This window comes from Choristoneura fumiferana, chromosome 9, assembly GCF_025370935.1.
Source record: "Choristoneura fumiferana chromosome 9, NRCan_CFum_1, whole genome shotgun sequence".
NCBI lineage: Eukaryota > Metazoa > Arthropoda > Insecta > Lepidoptera > Tortricidae > Choristoneura > Choristoneura fumiferana.
In genome coordinates, this window is record NC_133480.1 from 3,392,540 (window position 1) to 3,417,894 (window position 25,355).

The 25,355-nt window shown below is 38.1% G+C and overlaps 2 protein-coding genes across 2 annotated transcripts in view; one reads left to right on the forward strand and one right to left on the reverse strand.

Moving 5' to 3' along the window:
• Positions 1-21,009, reverse strand: part of svr (Carboxypeptidase D svr) — a 39,460-nt gene extending 18,451 nt beyond the window's left edge. The window contains exons 1-9 of the mRNA XM_074091896.1: positions 20,354-21,009; positions 13,468-13,709; positions 12,889-13,058; positions 11,729-11,925; positions 11,172-11,284; positions 10,314-10,405; positions 3,363-3,410; positions 1,996-2,196; positions 1,330-1,524 (exon numbers count right to left, since the gene is read on the reverse strand). Of these exons, the coding sequence (XP_073947997.1) occupies positions 1,330-1,524; positions 1,996-2,196; positions 3,363-3,410; positions 10,314-10,405; positions 11,172-11,284; positions 11,729-11,925; positions 12,889-13,058; positions 13,468-13,709; positions 20,354-20,803 (1,708 nt within the window). The 5' untranslated portion in view covers positions 20,804-21,009. The remainder of the gene's footprint in view (positions 1-1,329; positions 1,525-1,995; positions 2,197-3,362; positions 3,411-10,313; positions 10,406-11,171; positions 11,285-11,728; positions 11,926-12,888; positions 13,059-13,467; positions 13,710-20,353) is intronic.
• Positions 21,010-21,334: 325 nt separating this feature from the next.
• LOC141430989 (uncharacterized protein KIAA2013 homolog) lies at positions 21,335-25,103 on the forward strand. Its single transcript, XM_074091902.1, has one exon. It carries the CDS (start codon positions 21,505-21,507, stop codon positions 23,383-23,385), a length of 1,881 nt encoding a protein of 626 aa, XP_073948003.1. The 5' UTR covers positions 21,335-21,504; the 3' UTR covers positions 23,386-25,103.
• The last annotated feature ends 252 nt before the right edge of the window (positions 25,104-25,355 follow it).

Sequence of the window (25,355 nt, forward strand, 5' to 3'; positions counted from 1 at the left end):
ATCACTGGGAATCGAACCCAGGTCCTCGGTAATCCGTACCGCGTGCTATACCGCTACACCACTGATGGTCATCATCATCACCAATTTCGGTTTTACGGGATGACCGTAAAAGTAAAAAAAAATTTGGAATTGAAATAAAAAATACAAAAAGATTCCAAAAAATCAATCTTAGCTTATTAACGAGTTAGCCCGAGCTGCTCGGTCGCCCAGGTACTAATCGTTTATTTCTTTACAAATTATTTGTTTAAGGAGGCTCCTGTATAAGAGCAGCACTCAGTAACAAGTGTCATTACTCATAACTTTCGTTCGATTCATTCATACCAGCTCTTGTAAATCAACCTATACTTACTTTCGTTCAATTCATTCATGCCAGCTCTTGTAAATCAACCTATACTTACTTTCGTTCAATTCATTCATCCCAGCTCTTGTAAATCAACCTATACTCACTTTCGTTCAATTCATTCATGCCAGCTCTTGTAAATCAACCTATACTTACTTTCGTTCAATTCATTCATGCCAGCTCTTGTAAATAAACCTATACTTACTTTCGTTCAATTCATTCATGCCAGCTCTTGTAAATCAACCTATACTTACTTTCGTTCATTTCATTCATGCCAGCTCTTGTAAATCAACCTATACTCACTTTCGTTCAATTCATTCATGCCAGCTCTTGTAAATCAACCTATACTTACTTTCGTTCTTTTCATTCATCCCAGCTCTTTTAAATCAACCTATACTCACTTTCGTTCAATTCATTCATGCCAGCTCTTGTAAATCAACCTATACTTACTTTCGTTCAATTCATTCATGCCAGCTCTTGTAAATCAACCTATACTCACTTTCGTTCAATTCATTCATGCCAGCTCTTGTGAATCAACCTACCTATACTTATCGAAAATACAAACTGAAATACAGATGCACAGAAAAACCAGTAAAAATAAGACCAGCGCTGGGAATCGAACCCAGGTCCTCGGCATTCCGTGCCGCGTGCTATACCGCTACACCAATACCTATACTTACTTTCGTTCAATTCATTCATGCCAGCTCTTGTGGATCAACCGATACTTACCTACTTTCATTCAATTCATTCATGCCAGCTCTTGTGGATCAACCTGTACTTACTTTCATTCAATTCATTCCTGCCAGCTTATGTGACTCAACCTATACTCATTTTCATTAAATTCATTCATGTATGTGAAACAATCTACACCTACTTATTTTCATTCAATTCATTCATTCCAGCACTTGTGAACAAACCTATACTTACTTTCATTCAACTCATTAATTCATTTAATTAATTCATGCCAGCTCTATGAATCTTACACTTACCAACGTGACTCTTCTCATACCCGTCTGGGTTCATACTCGGCAGCAGATGAATTCTAGTGTCGTTGAGCAAACGTTGGATGCGCTCGTCCCCAGCCACGTATTGTTGGCACAAATGTTTGGCCAACATTAGCAGTAGCTCGCGGCCAACCACTTCGTTGCCGTGCATGTTGGCGACGTATTTGAACTCCGGCTTGCCTGTTTGGACAAATGTTTGTTTAATTTTGATATGACGTGTCACATAACATTGATGGTTTTACAAGCATTTATTTAGCTTGGTTTCACTTGCGGAGACACACAAAATCGTGAATTTTTATTTTTGTATTTCTTTTTTGTTTTATTTGTGTTTACAGTATATTGTTATTATTATTTTTATTTTGTTGTATTTGTGTGCCTTTGTGAATGTGAATAAATGTATTGTTTCTTTGTTTCTTTCTTTTTGTCAGAATTTTTGTTAGTCATAATTTCTTACCCGCTGAAACGGTAAATTTTTCTGAATTTTTATGGTCATCCTATAGGTACCTAACTGTAGGTTAGGTTATGTTTGCTTTATAAAAATTCTGAACAATTAATGGTTTCAGAGAAAAAAAAGAGAGTTATGACAAACATTACATTCTGATCTGACTTTGAACAGTTCTGCGAGCCGATATGGACCCAAAAAACACTCACCAGGTATATGCCGCCCGGGGTCCCTTGTAACTTCAAGCACATACAGCTCCCGGCCCTCCACACTCTTGCCGATGCTCGTCAGCCTCGTAATGCTCGGGTACATAGCGCTCAAGTCCTGAAGAAACGCCTCCATTTTCCCGTAGTCGTGGTGGACGAACTCCGCTGGAGAGAGACGGATGTCACGACGTTGTATGGGTACCTCTGAAGATTTTACCCGGGCTTAGGTTTTGTAGGTCTATTGACCTAGTCCTAATAATCTATTGATTTATTTAGATTAAATGGTAAACTAACCTACTTCTAATGGGCTGCAGCTAAAATGCAAGGACCTAGTGTCCTTGGCCCTTGAGGCGACTCAAGGCAAAACAGTTTAGATTTAGACCAAATAATCCATGGCTCTTGACTTATTCCTAATATTTAGTCTACTAACCAAAATTAACGGTCTGTGGGCTGTCCTAGTGTCCTTTCGTTGCCATAACAATGTTTGCCATTTAATAAATGAAAGGTTTTCAAGATTTTTTTAATTAAGTAATATCTTCTTATAGAACGCAGTAGGTTAGGTTAGGTAACAGTTTACCTAATAACAATTCTGAACAATACCACACCTTGCAGTCGGGTAAAAAACAAACTGTTCCCGAAATGAATCACTAAATGGCAACGATACATAGTGCATTATGAAACTTAAGCAAAAAAAGGAACAATCCCTTACAGGGATAAATCCGCCTTTGTACAAGTATCTCAAAGTTTGTCAATTGTATTTTGTTTATTTTCTTTTGTACAGTAAGAGTTTACATACATACAAACGATAGAGAACCTTGACCTAGTCATAAAAGTCTCTTCATTCATATAGTCCTAATAGTCTGTTGACCTAATCCTACTGTTTTATTGACATAAATAATAATAATATGGCATTATGGCTCTCGGAAATAAGGTATTGCTATATTTATTGCTGCGTGCTGGGTAGTTTGAGCTAAGTATATAAGGTTTACTAGCGTTTGCTAAGCAACTGTCCCTCTTGCACGTCTATGGGTTAGAATGGGATATGATGCATAAGTATAACACTAAGTGAATATTCGAAGTGTAGGTCACCTGCATTAATATCTGCCACAGCGGAGCGTGAAAAAATATCTGACACGACCTACCAGACATTTCAACTCATTTTACTTTTGAGTCAAAACATCAAATTTGTCTAGGGATAGTGAGTATTCCAAGACTTTTTCATGTGTGTGTATTAACTGTCTTGAAGTTTTGAATTTGTAAATAAGTCTAAAATTGTTAAACATAATTTCAGTTACTTTTCTAAAGCATTCACTTCTAACTTTCGTCTCTTTATACCTAATGTTAGTATAAAAAATATATTATCTTATTACCAAGAGGTGTTGCTTCGCTGCTAAAAATTTCAGCTGTGGCAGGTTTGTCTGTAAAAGAGGTATTTGGGACTAAATATTTGGAATCAACTTCAGATGTATTAGTTTATTAGTAGTGTTACTATCTTGCTTGATGTACATATCGAACGATTTGAATTCGGATCCATACTACGTTATCACAGTGTCATAATGATTTTGCTTTTAAGTATATGCTAAATTGTAGAGAGAAGAATCTATATTCTTCCCTCTACAATCCATACTTCTATGGCAAAGCCATGTCCATGACATTTTATGTGAAAAGGTTTCAAATGGGTCACGAATCAGTTGGTTCGATAATATAGCAGCGATTTTTAAGTGAATTAAATAGTGCATGCAAATTTCTTGTTATTTGTACATCATGCTAGCTGCGAAGGGATTTTTTAAGAGCAACAATTTTGGTAAGTGTGAATGTAGACTAAGTAATAATATTAAAAGGAAACGTAGCTTACCGTATCTAACCAGATTAGATAGAGTGGATATTTCTGGTAGAAGAAAACCGTATCAGATGTTAAGTAGCTCTAAGTAAACAGGAAATAGTAAACAGTTACGTATGTTAATTGTAAGATGTTTATTTACATAGACGAGTAGTTAAGCCTGACTACGAAGCTTGAGATCCCGGGTTCGATCTCCGGTCGAGGCAAATGTTTGTGTGGAAATATAAATGTTTCCTCTCGAGTCTTGAGCCATATGTACTTAAGTATGTATCTATCTATTTATATTTGTTTATCCGTTGTCTATTACCCATAACACAAGCTTTGTTTCTTTGGAGACTAGATCAATTGGCGTCAAGTGTGTTGTTATGATATTTATTATTTGCATGTGTTATATTTGCACTCCTAGCGAAGATATTTCATATATCCGTGGTAGTTTCTCTGCTGTGTAGCTTTAGGTGTTTCATCTTTTCTTAATACTTATTTATAATGAGAGCCAAATTCTTGACTTCAAACAAGACTATTTCTGGATTAACATTTAGGGGCAAAATAATAGGAGAAAAAACTAAGAAAAAAAAGGTAAAGAGAAAAGGAAAGGTAGTCCGGGCAAAATCAACAGAGCGTGCAGATTAAAAAAACAAAGTTATTGTTAATGAAACAGCATTTTCGTTAGTAAATACACATTTGTTTTTATTAATTAATTATTTAACAATTATTACGTGTCATTAGCATGTCTCTAGTTTAAAAACAACAAATATACTACCTATTTTAAGATCCAAGCTTTCTAGAAGCTACTATAGAAGTGTAACTGACTGATTATAAAATAGAGACACACTTCGTACATTTTCTAAACTTGACCATGAATACAGGAAAACGCGATTTATTTCAACCATTACCATTACCACAGATTATATAATCATTACTATGTAAGAGATTCGACACTCGTTTGACAGTCGCTATATTCATCTACCAGTCATAGTCAGGCACGCAGTCACAGAGTACATCTTCAAGTGACAACTGACAGCAAGAAGAAACGATAGCGGTGAAAATACTTTACTTTACTTTTACTTTTGATCGTTCATCCACCATTTCCCATTATATTTCGTTTTCTAGATTTTTTTTACCGTACAACGGCAAAACCTACTAGACACTGGCAAAATTATCCTCCAATGGACAGAGCCATATTTTTCTAAAAATCTAATCTATTCTACTTTTACTTTCGTATGAAGTGACGTTACACTATACAGAGTGGTCTGATATAAATTAGATAAAACTTTATATTCAAATTCATCTATTGAAACCATAAACATTTTGCAGGTGGTAGGACCTTGTGCAAGGTCATTGCCGGACGGATGATTATATAATCATTACTATGTAAGAGATTCGCACTCGTTTGACAGTATATTCATCTACCAGGTGACACGCAGTCACAGAGTACATCTTCAAGTGACAACTTAGCAAATACTTTACTTGATTCGATTGTAGCATTCGAACATGGCGGATGTAGAAGATATCTAATTTTGGTATTTCTGCTTCTTTGGCTAGTTGAAGTATAATTTTGATAGTGTTTATGCGGCGATCAACCTTACAGTGAACAGTGATCACAAAATTCTATATTGCTCTCGTGTCTGACATTTTTTAATGCGCAAGTGGTCTCCGTGTGGTTTCTGGAATTTTGCTATCAAGTGCAAAAACTACAATCACCGTAAACGTGCATAAGAAGAATATATTTATCTTTAATTTTACTGACATTGGCCCAAGCTTATGGCCGCCATTAAGAGAAAAATAAATAAATAAAATACTTTACTTTTACTTTTGATCGTTCATCCACCATTTCCCATTATATTTCGTTTTCTAGATTTTTTTTACCGTACAACGGCAAAACCTACTAGACACTGGCAAAATTATCCTCCAATGGACAGAGCCATATTTTTCTAAAAATCTAATCTAATCTACTTTTACTTTCGTATGAAGTGACGTTACACTATACAGAGTGGTCTGATATAAATTAGATAAAACTTTATATTCAAATTCATCTATTGAAACCATAAACATTTTGCAGGTGGTAGGACCTTGTGCAAGGTCCGCCCGGATTGCTACCACCATCTTGCTCGCTAATCCTGCCGTGAAGCAGCAGTGCTTGCACTGTTGTGTTTCGGCGTGGAGAGTAAGACAGCCGGTGAAATTACTGGCACGTGAGGTATCCCATCTTAGACTTCTAGGTGGCAACGCGTCTGCAATACCCCTGGTGTTGCAGATGTTTATGGGCGGTGGTGATCTCTTACCATCAGGAGACCCACTTGCTCGTTTGCCATCCAGTCGAATAAAAAAAAAACATTTGGCTTTATTTTCAGCATCGTATTCACGGTCAAGTTTGTCACACAGAATTAGTTGTTAATTGCACTTACACATCTACAGTTAACCTTTCACCTTCAAAAGTGTCTTGAATACAATATAGGTATATACGACCAAGATAATTAATATCAAACACTTGCAGTCCACAGGGCACAGAGCAGTGTTTATTAAATCACTGGCAGTTATTAACAATCTACAACGCGCTAGAGCACACTGCTCTTCGTTCATTTCAGTATCGAACGGCGACAGCGGACGCGCCTGTCCGTAGCGTATCGATGATCTATACGTAGCACCATGGGCGGCGAGTGTTTGTACATTAGTATGAGTACAGATGTAGTGTATCATGTTTTGGCATCGTATTTTGTTAGATAACTGGGTATGTATCTTGCTGTCTCAACTAGCTTACTAAAGTTTACTGAAGCTAATTGACAAGATTCATATTTCTAAGACTATAATTTGATTCGTTCTATGTATTCTGTATGGAAAGAGAAAAACGCTGATATTTTTAAAATGTCGCTACAACTATTAATTAATTTATTACATTTTTTTTAAGATGTGCTTATTCTAAAAGGGCATAACTCCAACACTACCACACAATAGATCTATTACTTTTGCCTGGTCTCTTAAAAAAAAGATCACGTAAATCTGAGGTAGACGTTGCATAGAGACGTTGTCAAAATTATGACAGCTCCTTTTTCTGGTGAAAAAGGCAAAGGAAACATATCTATTCTGTGGTAGTGTTGGCAAATTTAGTCATTTTTTGTATTTTTTTGAATATGGAGAAATTAATTATAATAAATATTTTCTCATGTTCAGGAGGCAAAACTCTTTCGATTCCTGTAGTAATTTACAGGTGTTAAAATAATTAAATCTTGTCAATTGAGAAAGTAAGATAAATACGAATTTATCCGACAAAATATGATGAAAAGACATTATTTATTAGATCTGTATGCACATACATATTATATATACCTAGTGCCATCCACGAAGACGCGTGATTTTGTAAAAATTAGACATTAATGACATTGTAATAAGAACCATGGCACGCGTCATCGTGAATGACTCTACCTATATACGTCGTAACACTGCGTTTATACATATGTACTTCTCTCTTGATGCAATAGGGAGTATAAAAAAATGTGTTATTTGTAATATGTTGAAGTACCCTTAATAAGGTAGGGGCGATTTAGCGACCACATGCATCGAGTTGGAAACTGAACCTTAATAATTTAAAATACGTCACAATTTCCATTATATTTATTGAAAATACTACTAGCTTTAAAAATATTCTTTGTCAGGTATGTATTCGATAGCTGCTTTTGATTCTATGGTAGTATGCTCCAATAAATGGCCTTATTATAGGTTAAGACATCTGCTCGTAGGTACATGGAAGATGGTATAAATAACTGAAAAGGTGTATTTTTTAGATACCGTCTATTGCCTTAGAGAACAGTAACAGACTGACGATTAAAATGCTAAAATAACTGCGTATTGATGGATATCAATACTTAAATTTGAAGTAAATCAGTCTTGTGACAGTTGTGACCAATAGTTAAAGTATGAGCTACTTCAGAATATTTTAATAATAAACACCTAATTTAAAAGTTCATATTGACTAGATTTTGCACTGTTCTATAAATACAATTTGATCACATCATATTGCTTTGTTCAATATCAATTGGCACAAAATAGTACACTTCTACATATTAATAAAAATGCATTTTAGGAATCAACAGCGTATTTGCCTATAAGATATCTAATTAGTGGAACATTGAGATTCAACTTGGCACATAATTAATTCTTTCTTTCTTCTTTCTATATAGATCTATATCCTTTGTAGGACTAGATTTTACTTAATTTCATTCTTTTTCTTACACATATTTCTTTGTCATTCAAATAGATCTAGACAATGCGCGACCGGAGGCGCGGACGAGCGTTTGCTATATTAACTGGGCGGTCAAAACGTTCGTCATATACGCTCTAAAATATTAGGCGGATATATTCGGAACAAATCAAACGATATTTCTAACCTATTGCAACACTTTTTACCGCGTCATGCACGGCCCCTGACATTTGAGACTATAGATTATTAGTCATAATTATATCACGCTATTTACAAAAGTAACCTACGTATCAATAAATTAAACTACTTGCTACTGATCGTTATCACTGTGTATGTGTACCATGCCGAAGCCGAAGTTACTCAAACTCAGGCCCCCAAGACACAGGTCTTTACCTAGTTTGAGCGTCAGAATATTTGACCATTCCCGCGACTTCTCTGTACAAACTTTACATACTCATTGAACATTGTATTTTGCTTCAAGTGATTGTACAATAAATCATTTTTTATTTTATTTTATTTATTTACAGGAACAGCGGGCGAGTGGCAGCGGAAGTGTCGTGGCGACGGATTGTGACGTTAACTATTACTATAGAGTGTAAACAGTATGCCAAAGATCTGCGACCGAATTTCATTGACGCAAATTACCGACCGCGCGGCGACGGATTTTGACGTTCAGTGCAACGGCTGACGTTTGAGACTATAAACTATTAGTGTAAGCACACTACGCCGAAGACGTGGAACCGAATTCCAATGGCGGAGTTACCAACAATTTGAACCAGAAGGGTAAAGGAGACTGGCCTATGCCTATCTAACTGAAAATTGTATCGGTTTCGCTATAATTAACTGTATAAAGTTTGACCAGATGGTCCCAAAGAAAGACCAGCGCCGTTTGCAGACCGATAGATTGCTGATTTGCATAACTATTTTGTTATTTTTATTTTTTATTCCTTCTTCTCATTTTGTCACGAATAAATTTTTCTTTCTTTCTTTCTTTCAAAATGCGCGCGACATAGTTATACCATGCTATTGACAGGAATGTACGTCCGTATTTTTTTTAAAATGTATGTAATTTTTCACGACACTGCTCGAAAATGTGGTCATAGATAACTTAAATCCTGTACTCAAAACTGCCTATATATGTACATTTAACAGCTGACTGATTGATGGCTCGCAAGCATGACAAAAATGTAACACATTACGAAAACAGGTCGTATCAATATACATATGTATTTCATAATACGATACGAGTTTTTTGAATATAATTTCTGAATCTCATTCCCGGCGTGCCGAAACGATAATTGGACCAATCAAAAGTAATCGTCCGCTGCATGTGAAATTAAATTGACCAATGAGAATGCGTCATTCATGACTTTTATGAGGTGTTTTTTTTTCTTAAACGCATAATATCCACAAAATGCTTTAATTTTTTTAAGTAGGCAGGTCGGACATGACGAGGATGACGTTTTGATTTTTTAAATATGTGGTTGCGAACTGGCCACTAAGAACGGACTCGTTTAAAAGAATATTATGCCACAAAAGAAAAACTAAAATCGGCGGGAGCAACGCAGCCAGTTATTGGATTCTTATTGTTTGTTTTGTGATAAATATTTTTTCACACCTCTCCTTCAGAAAAGTAACTTTTCCTCCCTGACGAGAGGGAGCAAAGTGCAACTTTTCTGTTCAAGGCTTTTCTAAGTGTTTCATTGCAAATGCCATTTTTTTTAAATCAATAATTGTAAAGCTATGCCATTTTCTATGCTGGTTGTTCTTTAATAATATCTAGAATTATTTTTTTCAAGTTTCTTAATGCTCGGTGTGAGAAGTTGGGAGCAAAATTATTTTTCATCTTGAGCGTTAACACTTGAATCCCTCATTACGCTCAGGATTCTACTTTAGAATCCCTCGCTACGCTCAGGATTCTATTGCAGAATCCTTCGCTACATTCTGAATTCAATGTACGCCCTCGCCGTAAATACACCATTTTGCTCCCTTGTGACACAAATAACTATTTATTTCCTCGCAGTGATCGTGAAAAGCACAATGTTTAGTCTCTGCCAAAAGTGCAATAGATGAACTCGTATTATCCAAAGCCTCCCCTTCGGGTCGGCCTTCAAACTAACTCGTTCATCAATTGCTTACTTTCGAGCCTCTACAACAATGTACTACTAAATATTCATTTGCATGCTGTCACCTAGGCATCTATAACGTATAGGAACGCCACATTGAGCGCGAGCACCCAACAGTGGGCGCGCGTGGCGGCGGAAGTGTCGTAGCGACGCGACTTACCGACCGCGCGGCGACGGATTGTGATGTTTACGGCAACGGCCGACGTCTGGGACTCCGGCACGGTGACGGTTACGGCCGGAGGGGACTCGAACCTGGAACAGTTTATAAAATAGGATTTGAAAAAAAAATGACTACGGGCGATGATTAACAGCATAATAAAGTTTGGGAAACACTGCGGTAAACACTACTACAACAAGTTTATATGAATAAATATTCATAATGAACTGAAATGAATACCCATACCATTGGGATAAAAAGTATTCAGCTATCTAAATACCAAATTTCATCTAAATCCGTCCAGCCATTTCAGCGTGACGGAGTAGCAAACATACACACACACAAACTTAATTTGACATAATATAATATTAGTAGGAAGTAAGAGAGTTGAAGCCGTGGTGGCCTAGTGGTTTGACCTATCGCCTCTCAAGCAGAGGGTCGTGGGTTCAAACCCCGGCTCGCACCTCTGAGTTTTTCGAAATTCATGTGCGGAATTACATTTGAAATTTACCACGAGCTTTGCGGTGAAGGAAAACATCGTGAGGAAACCTGCACAAACCTGCGAAGCGATTCAATGGTGTGTGTGAAGTTCCCAATCCGCACTGGGCCCGCGTGGGAACTATGGCCCAAGCCCTCTTGTTCTGAGAGGAGGCCTGTGCCCAGCAGTGGGACGTATATAGGCTGGGATGATGGGATGATGAAGAGAGTTTTTGGTATGAAGTTAGTCGCGCTACGCAACCACTTGTCATCTTAATGAGTACGCCGTACGTCACGCGACCGTCGCAGTAGTACGGCGCGGTCGCCGGTAGCGGTCGCCAAACTTTTAACGCTACTTTTAGCCATTCAACAGCTGATGTTTACCCTGGAGCTAGAGCGGTGACGTTATATTGTCCAGGAAGCAGCAGCCGCCAGAACTCGCCACGTTCGGTCGTCTTCACAAAGTGATGCAAGCCTTCCACCTTGATCAACGCGTTCTGTAACAGCATAGAAAGTTGAAAAATTATTTTAGAAATTTGAGGACCATAAGAAAATTGGCCAAATGCTAGTCGGACTTGGAGATTAAAGGTTTTGTAGCTGTACCGTAAAAAACGTGTTTATTGGAAGAGGGTAAAATTATTATTTTTTATGTTGTTGAAGAAGAAAAACATATTTCGATTTGCCAAAAAGTTAATTACCAGGTGGTGTCTATCAACACACGAGTAATGTTTATCTGGACGTTTCGACCACATTACAGTGACCGTTGCCATGAGTACTGTTAAATTAAGGAATTGTCTAAATATTCCTAAAAATCTCTCACTCGAGAATTTATACTGTTCGATGTTCATCCAAAATGTTTTCCTTCTCACTCTATTTCATCCTGTGCATTGAATATGTCTAAATAAATCTCCCCCCCCCCTCAGATCTCCGACCATTCTCACCTTCATAGGCTCCCCATCTTCGTCCACCACAAACCCTGCTATCCCTGTATGCGTCTGCTCTATGAACGCGAGCATCGAGTCTTTATTCAGCCTCCAGAACCGGGGCAGTTCTGATGCTGGAGGGTACTTGCAGCAGGACAGCTCGAAGGTCACCTCGAAGCAGTTGGAGTGCAGGTAATTGAAGTCTTGCATGCCGCCTGGAGACAATTACAGTTTACATGATAGTTACTACGGGATCCTAGCTTTTCGCCGAAAATATCTTTCCCGAATGATCAATTATAATTACCTATCCAACTAAGTATAAGTTCAAAAACAAAATGTATGAAACCTTGAATGTATCACAGTGTATAGTGTAAGTCTACGTTATCACTTATACCATATTTCTTAGTGGGGGCTCGTTAGTGAGTAAGTGAATTTAAAAATGTATCTATTTTATAAGTGCATATTGTATACACTTGCTTCTGTTTGCTCTCCTTAAAATAAATAAATAAATAAACTGTTTCATATGGACGAACGATTATTTTTCTGAAACTATGTACTATACAATACAATACAAAATTAAATATTAGTAGATAGCCGGGTGGAAAATTGCGTTTTCATCTCTAGGGTGGAAAGTATTTTTTTTTTTATTTTTCGATTAGCCACTGAGTCGAAGATAATTGAGTTACGTCAATGATACTTTTTTTTCACGTTTCGGCATGGCCATCTAGATGCACGTCGTGACCAAGGAGCTTATATACAACACTCCAGTTTTGTATATAAGCTCCTTGGTCGTGACCAACTCGATTTTTTTATATAGTCGGCCGTGGCAAGTGGCCAGGTCGAAAAGGTACCGTTGGAGATTGGATATAAGTAAATTCAATTTATTATTATTCTCATGTTTTTTGTAGTATTTTACTTTCCTCACAGTCGAAATGAAAAGTAGAGTGTCTAACTCGGGTGAAATGGGTCACTTTCCACCCTTGGTTATCAATCTACTATTATTGATCACCAAAAGCAGTACAGAGACATTACAAAAATAGAAAAATTCAGGTAGACAATATGCGGACAATACTATTCAGGATATATTTCAGGACTATCCTGTAAAACCTATAGAATAGAGGTTAGGTTAGTTTTATAACAATCCTGAGATACATGCAGTTTAAAAATAAAGCACATACCTTTAACGGAATACCAGTCGGCGCCGTTGGTGATGCCGTCCCTGAACTTCTCCGGCGGGCAGGTGTCTCCGCGGTGCATCACCTCGTTACGGGACGCGTACACGGCTGCCAAGTGCTTGAACAACGCGTCGTCCGGTGACTGGCTCTCCTCGCAGCAGTCCTTGCCTGACCTGGAGACAACAATAGTACATTACTGCAGAGGCCGGGAAAGAAAAGGTACGCAACCTGAGGCGTGCAATGAGGGTAGGCAGCACTAGTGTTACCTACCCTGCTGCTGGAGACTAACGTGATTTGGAGGGTAAAGTTTCAGTATCGAAATAGCACCATTATACCTTTTAAACGCACCACGTCACTACTGCCGGCTGGGTATTGGTATTTCTTGACTCGACTCGTGCACGCGGTGTGTCCACTCCGTTTTAATTTTCTTTGACAAAACGTCATTTTCGTAATATCAACGTCTCGGTCGTAAAGGCACGCGTTTTCCGACCGCTGCCGGTCGAATTGGTCGGGGAAGTCGCGGTTTAAATCGAAACCACTAACAGCAATATTTCTACCTACAGACGTTAATAGAATACCAACCTCAAATCGTCATAGGGGTAGCTGGCCACAACAGTCCCTCCGTGCAAGTTGCCTGACAGCACGAACTGTTTCCCCATGACCCAGCGCATCAGCGCCTCGGTCTCTGGCTGCCGGCCGCCGAATAGGTACGCGTCGTCATCTGACCGGTGTCGGTCGAATTGGTCGGGAAAGTCGCGGTTTAGGTCGATGCCGTTGGCGTTGCTACGGCCGATTGAGTCGGGGAGGGACTCGCAGTTACCTTCCTGAAAAAAACGGTAATAATTGTCTTAAGACAGACGTTTTTAACTAATGTCAACCGGTGTGCCGCGTATACTTTCAGGAGTGCCGCGATTGACGCGAAGTGTGTGCTGCATTGAAATCATGAATAGCTATTTTAATAGAGTTGACTATGAGTTACTATGGCGTAAGCTGGGAGAGACAGGCTTGCTAGTAGAGAATGTGGAGGTCTTGAGACACTGGTGTAACTATCGGACCAATCAGGTTAAGTGGGCGAACGCTCTGTCTAGCGAATACAGGTTGGAATGCGGCGTGAGACAGGGAGGGATCACATCTCCGGAACTATTTAACTTGTATGTTAATTGACTGATAGAGGGGCTCAGCAGCATGCTTGCTGATTGCTACGTGGGGAGCACCTGTATAAATAACGTCAGGTATGCCGATGATATGGTGCTGCTTGGCCCGCCTGTTGGAGCCATCGAGCAACTGCTACTTGCGAGGCGTATGCCCAGGCCCATGGGCTTGTGCACAACCCCACTAAAAGTGAGGTCATGGTGTTTACGGCGGGGAAAATTAAGCCATATCATGTACCACCAATTTGGCTAAGCGGTAGTCAGCTGTCGGTCGTGAACAAGGTCAAATACCTGGGTCATATCATAACGTCTGATCTAAAAGATGATCTTGATATTGAGAGGGAGCGCAGGGCGTTAGCGGTTCGTAGTAATATGCTTGCTCGCAGGTTTGCTCGATGGTCATACGAAGTAAAAATAACGCTTTTTAAAGCTTATACACAATCTTTTTACTTGTGGGTTAGGTATACGAAGCGAGCCTATGTCGCACTGCGGCGTCCAATATAATAATGCGTTTAGAATGCTGTTGGGGCAGCCGAGAAGGTGTAGCGCCTCGGGCATGTTTGCCGAAGCCAGTGTAGACGGCTTTCAGACGATCATGCGCAAAAAGATAGCCTCTCTATTAGGCAGGGTGGGAGCAAGCACTAACAGCATTCTAAAGGCAATAGCGGGTAGATATGACTGTCCGATTCAAGAATTTTTATTTTTAAGTATTTATTTTTTTCATGAGAAAATAGTACGAAAATAACACGCGTGGCGTGTGCGATCTGAGTTGTCAGGTTGTTATGGTATCGGAGCGGGAGGAATGGCGGGAAGGGTGGAACTATTTCTGTTTCTATTCGGTGCAGCCATTTTTTTACTGGGCCGTGAAACTTTGATGAACGAAAAGTGTGCCGTTCGTTAAAACCAAAAGGTCGAAGATGCCTGTCCATTTAATCAATGGATGGTGAAACAGGGGGTCGGTAAGTCTATGGTTTAACTGTTTTCGTGCTTTTGAAAGAAAGAAAGAAAATAATTTATTTATAACAGCAATGACGCAATGACACATTACACCGGTTAGAAAATAATAATAATATTAAGTGTTGCCGAATGAAGTTTAATCTATCTTGTTTTCAACTGTTAAATAATCAAGAATGTTTTTGTTAAACTACGATATTATATTTTTACCCGATAAAGCGAAGAACACTTTAATGTACCTACCATCAGCCAAATATGTGGTCTACCACCCTTGAGTTGATAATCGTTTGCATGTCATTCATTAAACAAAATGCCAATAGACGTGTCTGTCAACTTGAAAGTTCGACTTTAGCGACATATATTATTCATTTGATAGGAAAATTGATAGACCGCTTATTTGGCTGATGGTACCTATAAAGCTGAACCGAAAATTGGTTGATTTCAGATAAGCTTGCCTTAATTAAAACAATAGCATTCGCCGTAAATAACCACACGTTTCAATTGCCACAGTACCTAATTAGATTTTGACACGCGAAACAAACATATCCCTCGTGTGGTTTGACGTCACAGGTCCCTCTTCCAAACTTTGATGCGCTTCATCTTTGTCGTATGTAACTGACAGACAAAACGACGTTTTTTTATACTTACAGCAATTTGCTGAATTCAGTTTAATTCATTAAAACAACCACAGTCAAGGCAACTCTATTTAACACGATTTACTTGTAACTACGTCTATGCAACTATGTTTATATATGTATCTTAACCTATGTAACGAAATCTCTGAACTTTTTTTTCACCTTTCACTTTTGATTGTCATGTTGATATGAAACTCATGTTTATTGTATCTTTATATGTTCTAAATAATGTATTATATTAATAATAATGTAATGTATTATATTTACTAGTTGAGGGTGACACCACCCAAGAACAACAATCTATCGTTGAACTATAACCGCTGTAATTAGCAAGCACCCACTATTGATAGCGACATATCTCTGTTGCTAACTGTATCTTAACGCAATGCACTTATTGCGTTTAAAATACAATAAAGCGCTCCGTTGTTTTATGCGATATACGCTGCGTTAATGCGCACTACGTCTCGTCCTTAAAAACCACACTCATCCCCGAAATGACTTTCATCACACTTGCTCGTAAACAGTGTCGTAACATGCAGGCTACCTTGCTTGCAACCCCCCAAATAAAACCCTCGACCTTAATGTGCTTGTCATGAAACCGTGGTCGGCAAATGAGTCATTGCCCGTACTCATTTTGTTGTCATGAAGCCCAAGGTCGGTAAATGAGTCAATGTCCGTACTGATGCTGCTGCGCGCGCTGGCCCACACGCACACGCACGCTGCGGCCCATCCTGCGGGAGGGGGAGGGCGGCGCTACCAAGAGCGCAGCCTAAGGTATCGCCAATATTTGGAACAATTATATTTTTTCTTTTAGATATATAAAATTTTACTCGCAAATGTGATGAAAAACATTGTATGTCGCACGGGCACTAGGAACATCGGCTCTCAGTCTTCGACTTCGGGCTTCTAATAGACTCTCGTTCGTAATTCCTTATTTACCGCCCTTAAGACACAATGTACTATTCCCGCCCTCTGCAGTTATATACTATTAATTATCTAAGCAGATAATGCATACGCTTGCCGCTGCACACCGCATAAAACAATGTTTGGTAACTTTGGTAATTAGATTGTCTGATGCAAATTGATGTGCTTCAAACGCATTGCGCTTAACGCAGCATCTATCGCATAAAACCGAGCGCTTTGGCTACAATTATTAATTGCGAATTATTTATTTCGAATTTTTCCGTCAGCCCAAACCTAAAAAGGACTTCAGTTTTTTTTTGGGCTAAATAAAAGGCTCGAGTCTTTCCAAACACTAGTAAAACTTCGTGACTATTAGAAATCAAACCAGTTCGGTCACGTGCTATCGCAGTAGGTATATATAGCATACTCGTACGTAATAATTGAGATCAATTGATTTGCGCTCGTTACTCGCTCACATTTGTGGCTTTCACTAAAGATAAGTACAGTCACTAGCACTAGTATCTGCAAAACAAAGCGTAATTTTATCATTTAAATTCGTGTTTTGTCCTGCTTACCTTGATTTTAGAGAAGCTCGATATTTCGGCACAGTTGCATGCGCCATGATCACCAGACGACCATGATCATGGCTCGTGATCATGGCACAAGCAACTGTGCCGAAATATCGAGCTTCTCTAAAATCAAGGTATGCGGAACAAAACCCTAATTTAAATCATAAAATTAGTAGTGTACCTATATACTCGTAAATATCTGATCCAACTCTTTTTCTAGGGCCGGTAGGATGTGTTAGATATTTTAGTATCCTCCGCTGTAGCAATTAATGCAGATGACTGTACAATGCAGTTTAACATTCATTGACAGTAATCCATACTAATATTAGTACCTGGGCTACCGAGCTTTGCTTGTAGAAAAGGCCAAGCTAGGTCGAATTGTCATCCCCGAAAACCCGAACGTACTAAATTTCATCGAAATTGTTGGAGTAGTTTCCGAAATTCTGATTATATATAACAAGAATTGCTTGTTTAAAGGTATTAGATAAATGCGAAAGTGTGTGTGTTTGTATGTTTGTCCGTCTTTCACGTCGAAACGGAGCGACGGATTGACGTGATTTTCGGAGTGACGGATTGACTAAAGTACGGGTTTTACCTGTTGAAGGCGTTAATGCAAAAAATCACAAGGTCAAATGAAGGTGTCATAGTTTCTAGCGGTGACACGGTGTCATACGGAATTCAATCAAACTCGCATCAAAATAAACGAGAAATGTACAAATTGTAATTCGCAAATTCAAAAAAACTGCACTACATATAGTCATGAGAAAACGTGATCAATATGAGTATGTCACCGCCAGGAAGCATACTTTCTGGCAGATGCTATCTATTTCATATGTATTATAGTACGCGAGTTATCAGTTTTCTTGTGAACCAGAAAATATGTAGGTACAAGAAAAATATGTACGCTAATTTAAAAAATTTACTTCACATACTAAAGAAGCAACATTCATACAGTGTAAAAAATTACAAATAATGAAAATTTTTCATTTTAACCAGACACTGTAGTAATTTCCTCAGCCAACCACCATGAACAGTTCTGACCTTCAATAGCAACAAAACACAAAACAATTTGACGCGCTGTGTTTTGCTCGCTTTAATTAGATTTGCAATATGTGTAAATGTTTTTCAAGCATTGTTTATTCAATTAGGTTTTGCACAATACCCAGGTGGAACTAATGGAAGCAAAACGCTCCGTTGCAATTTCTGTCAATGGGATTTGAAGCTAGAGGCTGTTGAATTTGTTTGACATACTTTAACAAATTAACACAAACCAAATGTGAAAATAGACATTTATTTATCAACTAGCGTTTACCCGCGGCTTCGCGCGCGTAAATCATTACTAATACAGGCAGTTGAATTGAAATTCCAGGATTTTATTAAATTCTCGTGGGAATTCCCTAAAATTACATTGTGGTTTTCATTGACGTTAAATTAAAACACCCATGCCAAATTTCATGACTCTAAACCCAGCAGTTGTTATTTCGAGATTTTATTCCTATCCCGTGGGAATATCGGGATAAAAAGGAGCCTGCGGGTTATTCCAGATGTCCAGATATCTACATACCAAATTTCATGACTCTTAGCGCAGCGGTTATTAGTTCGAGATTTTATCCCTATCCCGTGGGAACATCGGGATAAAAAGTAGCTTATGTGTTATTCCAGACGTCCAGCTATCTATATACCAAATTTCATAACTCTAACTCCAGCGGTTGTTATTTCGAGATTTTATCCCTATCCCGTGGAAATATCGGGATAAAAAGTATACTATGTTTTAATCCAGGTTATAAGCCAACTTTTTGCCAAATTTCATCCAAATCCGTCCAGCCGTTTCAGCGTGAAGAAGTAACAAACATACTCACTCAAAAACTTTCACATTTATAATATTAGTAGGAGTAGGATAACAAACACTTGATAAAGGAAAGTTGAGGACAAAATAAATAGACTTCTTATCTTTTTATAAAAATTGTATGTGTGGATAATTGTAAGTTTTATTCTTATTAGTCTTTATTGTTATGTGAATGGTTGGGTATCATTCATACCCAGTTTCAGATACCTAATAGACGCGCTGTCATCACAAACAAGGTATTATTTGCTTTGTGTGAAAAAGTGTGAGTTTTGTACATACTTAGTTATAGTGCCAACTAAATGTTCATGAGAGGATCAATTATAAATTATAAAACTTTTTTGTTCTATTTCTGAAATATTTATGCTGAAATAATAAACAGGTCTTGGTTTTTATGTGATTATATGTAGGGAATGTGGCATTTCAAATAAGAAATCAGTTCTGTCTGTCCTTTTTTCAAATGTCTTGGTATATCTAGTGGAAACCAATTTGTTTTTTAAGTTTTTGTTTAAACAGAATTCAATTAGACACTTACTGGACTGGACATTGTTATTTAAAAAAAAGGTGCTACTCTTTTGTAATATTTCAGCTAATTTGTTATTAAAACTATTGTTTTATTAACTTTGTTTGATAGTCTGTTTTTTTTCTAATTAATTTGTGTTAAAGATTTGGACGCTCCATGTGATCGTGTCAGCCACATGGGTGCTTGATCAGTTCCCTACACAGGAGACAGATCAAAGAAGTGATATATGCAAATGGTGTTTGTCAGATGTCAGCTCTGAAAGAGGGAAAACCCATTCATTGTAAAACCCAATAGTTTGGTAGGCAAACAATAGGTTAAGTTATTATTATTATTATTCCCTCAATGGCGGCCTTAAGGCTTGGGCCAATGTCAGTTGCGATGACAGGGTTGCAGTTGATTCTGCAGAACGCCAACAGTAGATATCACCATTATGCTATTGACAGTTATGTTATTCTTCCTTCAAAATTTTAAGTGTTTCCAAAGTGTGTGAAATAATTCAAACTGCATAAGTATATGTTTGCTCCCCAATTGATATTTACATGCTCCAAGCCCATCATCTTTTAACATCAAAGATTGCAAATTCATTTCATTTAATTTGACAATATAATTTTATACTTATTATTTTATTTCATATAATCTTTGTTTTTATTTTTTTCAAGTTTTATTTTTTAATCTGTATAAATAAAAATGAATCGTTGTGTTGCTATTTTTTTCGCTAATTATTTTTTTGTTTGTTCCTTACTGTCATTTTTTATTACATTTTATTTATATTTTTTAAGAAAGTAAACGAAACGGAGAGTTGAATTCCTTGATAAATTCTCTACCAGTCAATTATTGGATATATAAAATAAATGTTTGTTTTGTTATTAAAATAACTGAATTGTACTTACAACACTGCTCTCAAAGCCATCAGGGTTCAGGGAGGGCATCAGATGAATCTCCGTAGTATTCACCAGCCTAGTGACGCGGTCATTCTTCCCATAGTTCAACAGGAAATATTTGGCCAAGTACACCATCAGCTCTCGGCCTATTGCCTCATCACCATGCATGTTGGCCACATATTTAAACGCAGGACGGCCAGCATGCGGCTTCCGGATATCTTGAGTAATCTGGAGCACTAAGAGCTGACGGCCTTCTACCGACTTCCCGATAGAATAAACTTTCGCCAACTCCGGATATGTTTTCTCCAATTCGGCGAATTGTTTCACTAAATCATCGTATTTTGTGTAATTAGGCGGACTCAGGAATGATTCATCGTCTTCTTCTATCGAGCGCGGCACGCATTCACTTATTAATAAAGAAAATAGAACCAATACTAAAGTATTGGCGCAGGTAACCATGATGGAACTGCGATATTTACCTAACTAATGGGGTTTCCCCGAAACAGAACGTCAACTAGTTGAGATTGACACTTGAACTACTTATAGTCATAATTATTGCGGGAACATTGTTTATGTAAGTAATAAAAACAAATGATAAGCACTAAGCACAAATTAACAAAAGAAAACGGGAAACTTGGCACAACGGTTGACGTCACGTCACTCACAGTCACTGCTGACAGATGCAGTCCAGTGTTACTAGAAATTGATTTTCACTTGTCACTGAACTGTCATCCATCTGTAATCGTGATCGCATCTTTTCTTGAGTTTTGTTCGTAGTCAGGTGAATGTAATTAAACCCTATGATACTTATATTCCAAAAAACATTGAAATTCGATTTAAGTATTCTTTTTCCATTTAAATGTCATGAATAATATGTTTAGTACCAAAAACTCGGTTATTGGAATCCATTAAATAAGTTTAAGCTCTAAAAATGGGAAATAATAATTGTCGGATAGGTGGCGAAACACCAGAACTCCACACACACGCGCCACACGAGTTTGACATCTCAATGTCTCGTGTTTTATTTCGTAGATTTGATAATAAAACAATAATTTCGGATACAGTTTCTAAGCGTATTGACGATGACTACTACTGAACTAACTTAGATAGAAGTTAACGAACTCAGCAACTGGCAGTTCTTTTAATAAAACGTACTTGTGATGGAAAGTGTTAACAGTAACGTCAGTGAAATGAGCCGGAGAACCGGAGAACTTTTGAGGAGGATCAACCGCTTCGCAGACGGCCCTATCACAAGGAAGAAGCTGATAATCATCTTCCTGTTCGTCATCTTCCTACTTCTGTATATCGGGCCGACGTTAATGAACTGGATTTTAAACAGGGACGGCGACACCGTCGGTCAACAAAACTTATGTCAACGAAACTTCTTGAACCCTTTCCAGGACGCTATAAACGATTACGATGCATATTTAAGGCCTGAAAACGCCGCTGCGCTTGCCACTTTACAAGATAACTATGTGCCTTACGTAGGTAATGGTTTATTGGGCTTAGCTTTAGAACATGATAGCCACTTGAACATAAAATATGGACGAACATTGTCGCTGCCTGTTTGGTATCACCCCTTGTATATTGTAGAGGATTCTGACATGAGGGAATTTACTGTAGCCGAGTACAAAAAAGGTATAATCAATAGATTTCAGTGCAGTAACAATGGCATGCAGATATCTTATCAGTATTACGCGCACAGAACTATACCATCATTGTTTGTACAAGAAATCTGGGTCAACAACCCATTAAATAAAGCAAAAAACATACGTATATCCACACCTAGAGTATCAGACTGGCCAACTGCAGTAAAACAAACAATAAAATTGCACCAAGGAGTTGATGCAAAAGAGTATGAAGTGACCACGGGACTGGTTGAGATACCAGACACTGACTATGTCATTGCTGTTGCCATAGTATGCAGAAAACTTAGCAATACGCTGCAAGTTGATGCCCGAGATGGTTTAGATTTAATGATTATGACTACAGTTCAATATAGCAGGCCTATAATGAAGTCTGAATATGCAAAACAAAAGGATATAGTTGAGAAAAAGGCGATAGAAGAAATGGAGAAAGCTATTTCCCTAACAGGTGATAGAGCTGCAGCGAGAAAACTTAAAGAGAATCATGCAAGAGTTTGGCAGGGGCTGTGGTACACAGGTTTTTACATCTCCGACTCAAAGGCCCAAGGTGTAATCAACGGAGACCGAATAAATGCTACCATTTACGCAATCCTCTCACAAGTGCAAAGCTATGAGCATGAAGAACACATCAAACCAAATGTAAAGTCTGATATACTACGGTCACTGACCTATTCAGAAGGATGTTATGAAGGCCATTCCACACTAGATGCTTTTAATTTATGGAAGCCATTGAATACTCTAAAAAATTTGAATACTGTTGCAAGCAGTTGGCTTTTGACTTTAGAAAAGCAAGGATGCCACAAATTACTAAAAGCTGGAGCCAGCGGTGTGAACCAAGCAATGATACTAAGCTTCGGAAGCTTACGTTTCAGCAACCAACACCTTGAGTACAACATCCATCCATCAAAACTGCACAGGGACTTCTTATTCCGTCGCCTCAACTATGGTAACATGACTCATGTCAATATAAGCGTAATCTTACAGGAGGACAACAAAGCAGCTATATTTGTTGCTCTTGACCGGTCAGACAAAACATACTATGCTTGCGACGCAGGTTGTCTTGACTCTCCTGTACAATTAGGACCGTACAGGAAGTATTTTCCAGTTAAACTTACAGAACCTCTCACCCCCATACTGTATGTAACGGCTGACAAACAACACATGGAAGATTTAAGACATGCCATACATGTTTCAGAGCTTGTAGAAGCACCTGCCCATGAAAATCATGTAATAGCGTTGCATAAGCATGGGCACAGTCTGGGAGGCTTAAATCCTCTCTTTTGGGTATCAATTATCCTTCTCATAGTAGTTTTCCACTTGTTCCTATGCAGGATAATCATGAACGAGTTCTGTGGTACCAACGTAGCATACAAACGGCTTTATAACAAGCCTTGAAAATGGCCTTATTAAAAGTTCTTTGCTTGACTGATTAATACCCAGTTTAGGTGTAGGGTTGAAGGTTTATGAACATGCTAGCTTAGCGTGACTCGCGTTCTTTATCCCTTTCACGTGACAAAAATAAAAAAAGGATAGATTTTCGCGAAATGCGCTTTCATTGAACGACGACGTGTATAGTCTGTTTGCCAAGTGTTGATCAAAACAGCTATAAACCAACGATAAAAACAATAATTTAAACGATTACTAACTTCATAAAACAGAAAACAATACGCGAACACGTGTCCACTCACCTACCCGGCACGAAACTCAGTGCGAGCGGTGATGAGCGACACTCGTCATACAGTGCGGTAATTATGCGAAAATCACTATTCCGAAACGTTATCGTAATAATTTATCAACTCTTGGCCAACTTCAGAATCAATCAATTATTTATACTTGTCACGTTTTAATATTACAAGGGTAGTTGGACAAAGCATGGATAGTGTGGTTGGTGGAATTTTACATTTCTAGTCCGCACTTATTGAATGGAACTACACCCTAAAGCTAGCATGACTGACCTCTGTAGGAAGGTCTTTTGTTAGTGAGGTGGAACACAGTATTGAAAACGTAAATACAGGACAGTAAACTATCTTCAAACGAAGGTACAGTCGAGTTCATAAATTTGTGATCAAAAATATCTGAACATGCGTCTACGCCATTAGCCTAGTCGTGTTCAGATAATTTTGATCAAATGTTTGCTCACAAGTTTATGAACTCGACTGTACATCGCGCGGCTTGACTGTGTGCGAAAGTTGGGGGAATAACGAAGAATGAACCAGGCTTTGTACCTACTTTGAAGTTCGAGATTCGTATCGTGCCGTCCCGCTTACGCTAATAGTATTTAAAAAGAGAGTGAGAGGAATGGTATGATACAAACTTCGAATTTCCGAGTAGGCGCCGGTCCGTACAGTCCCATCGCGCACACATACAAGCAATTTACTTTTATTAAATGATTGTACCGGATAACTTACGTTTTAAATCGAGTTCAGATCTTTCGGGCTAATTCGTAGCGCTTCTTCCTAGGAGCTACGCGACTCGGCGGCTGCAGCAACACGCACACTGGGCTCTGCTCCGCGACTACGAAAGAAGAGCTACGAATTAGCCCGAAACATGTCGAGCTAAACTCGATTTAAGACTTGAGTTATTCGGTACAATAACAATCAAACTCAATTTACTTTTGTTTGAAGACGGTTTACTGTTATGTTTACTTTGGTATTGATAAATAAATTATTAATGAAACTGTCTTTTTGTAAATTAAGTATTTTATTTTAATTAAATATTTGGATTACATCCATGTGTAATCCATAAATGTAATCACACGAAAGTATACTGTGTCAACAAATTAGGTGTACCTGAGGAGGTACCACGTTTTATTGTGTAGATATTGAAAATAATTTAAAATCATGTTTTTCTATGAATGCTAGATAAATTTTGTACATAACTGTCACAAATAAAAGACCTTTCTTGGTTATAGTTAATTGTTATCTTATTCCAAGTGTTTGGTGTCCAATGATTGTAATTAAGTGTAAATAGTTTATTGCAGAATGCTTATTAGTTCGAACGTATTACTTAGCTTGATCTCGTACAATGCAATATATGTGTATGATGATACTACCGCTATTCTCTGGAGAGATGTAAACAATATTTTGAATAGACAAAATGTTTTGTTTGAACAAGCTTGTTTTATTATCCTTTCAACTGTGAAACTGGTTCACAACAGTCACTTTCCAGCCTTATATATATTATTATAACAAATAATAATATGTTTCATTATTCGGGCATCAATTTTACATAGGTGACCGGCGTGCCCCCAAGTCAGGGCCCCGACTCGGACAATATTTAAAGGCAGCGCATGGGTCTCTAAAAATGCAAAGGGGTATTGTGTAGATGCGTTGCCACCTAGAGGCCAAATTCCACCAATCTGGAGT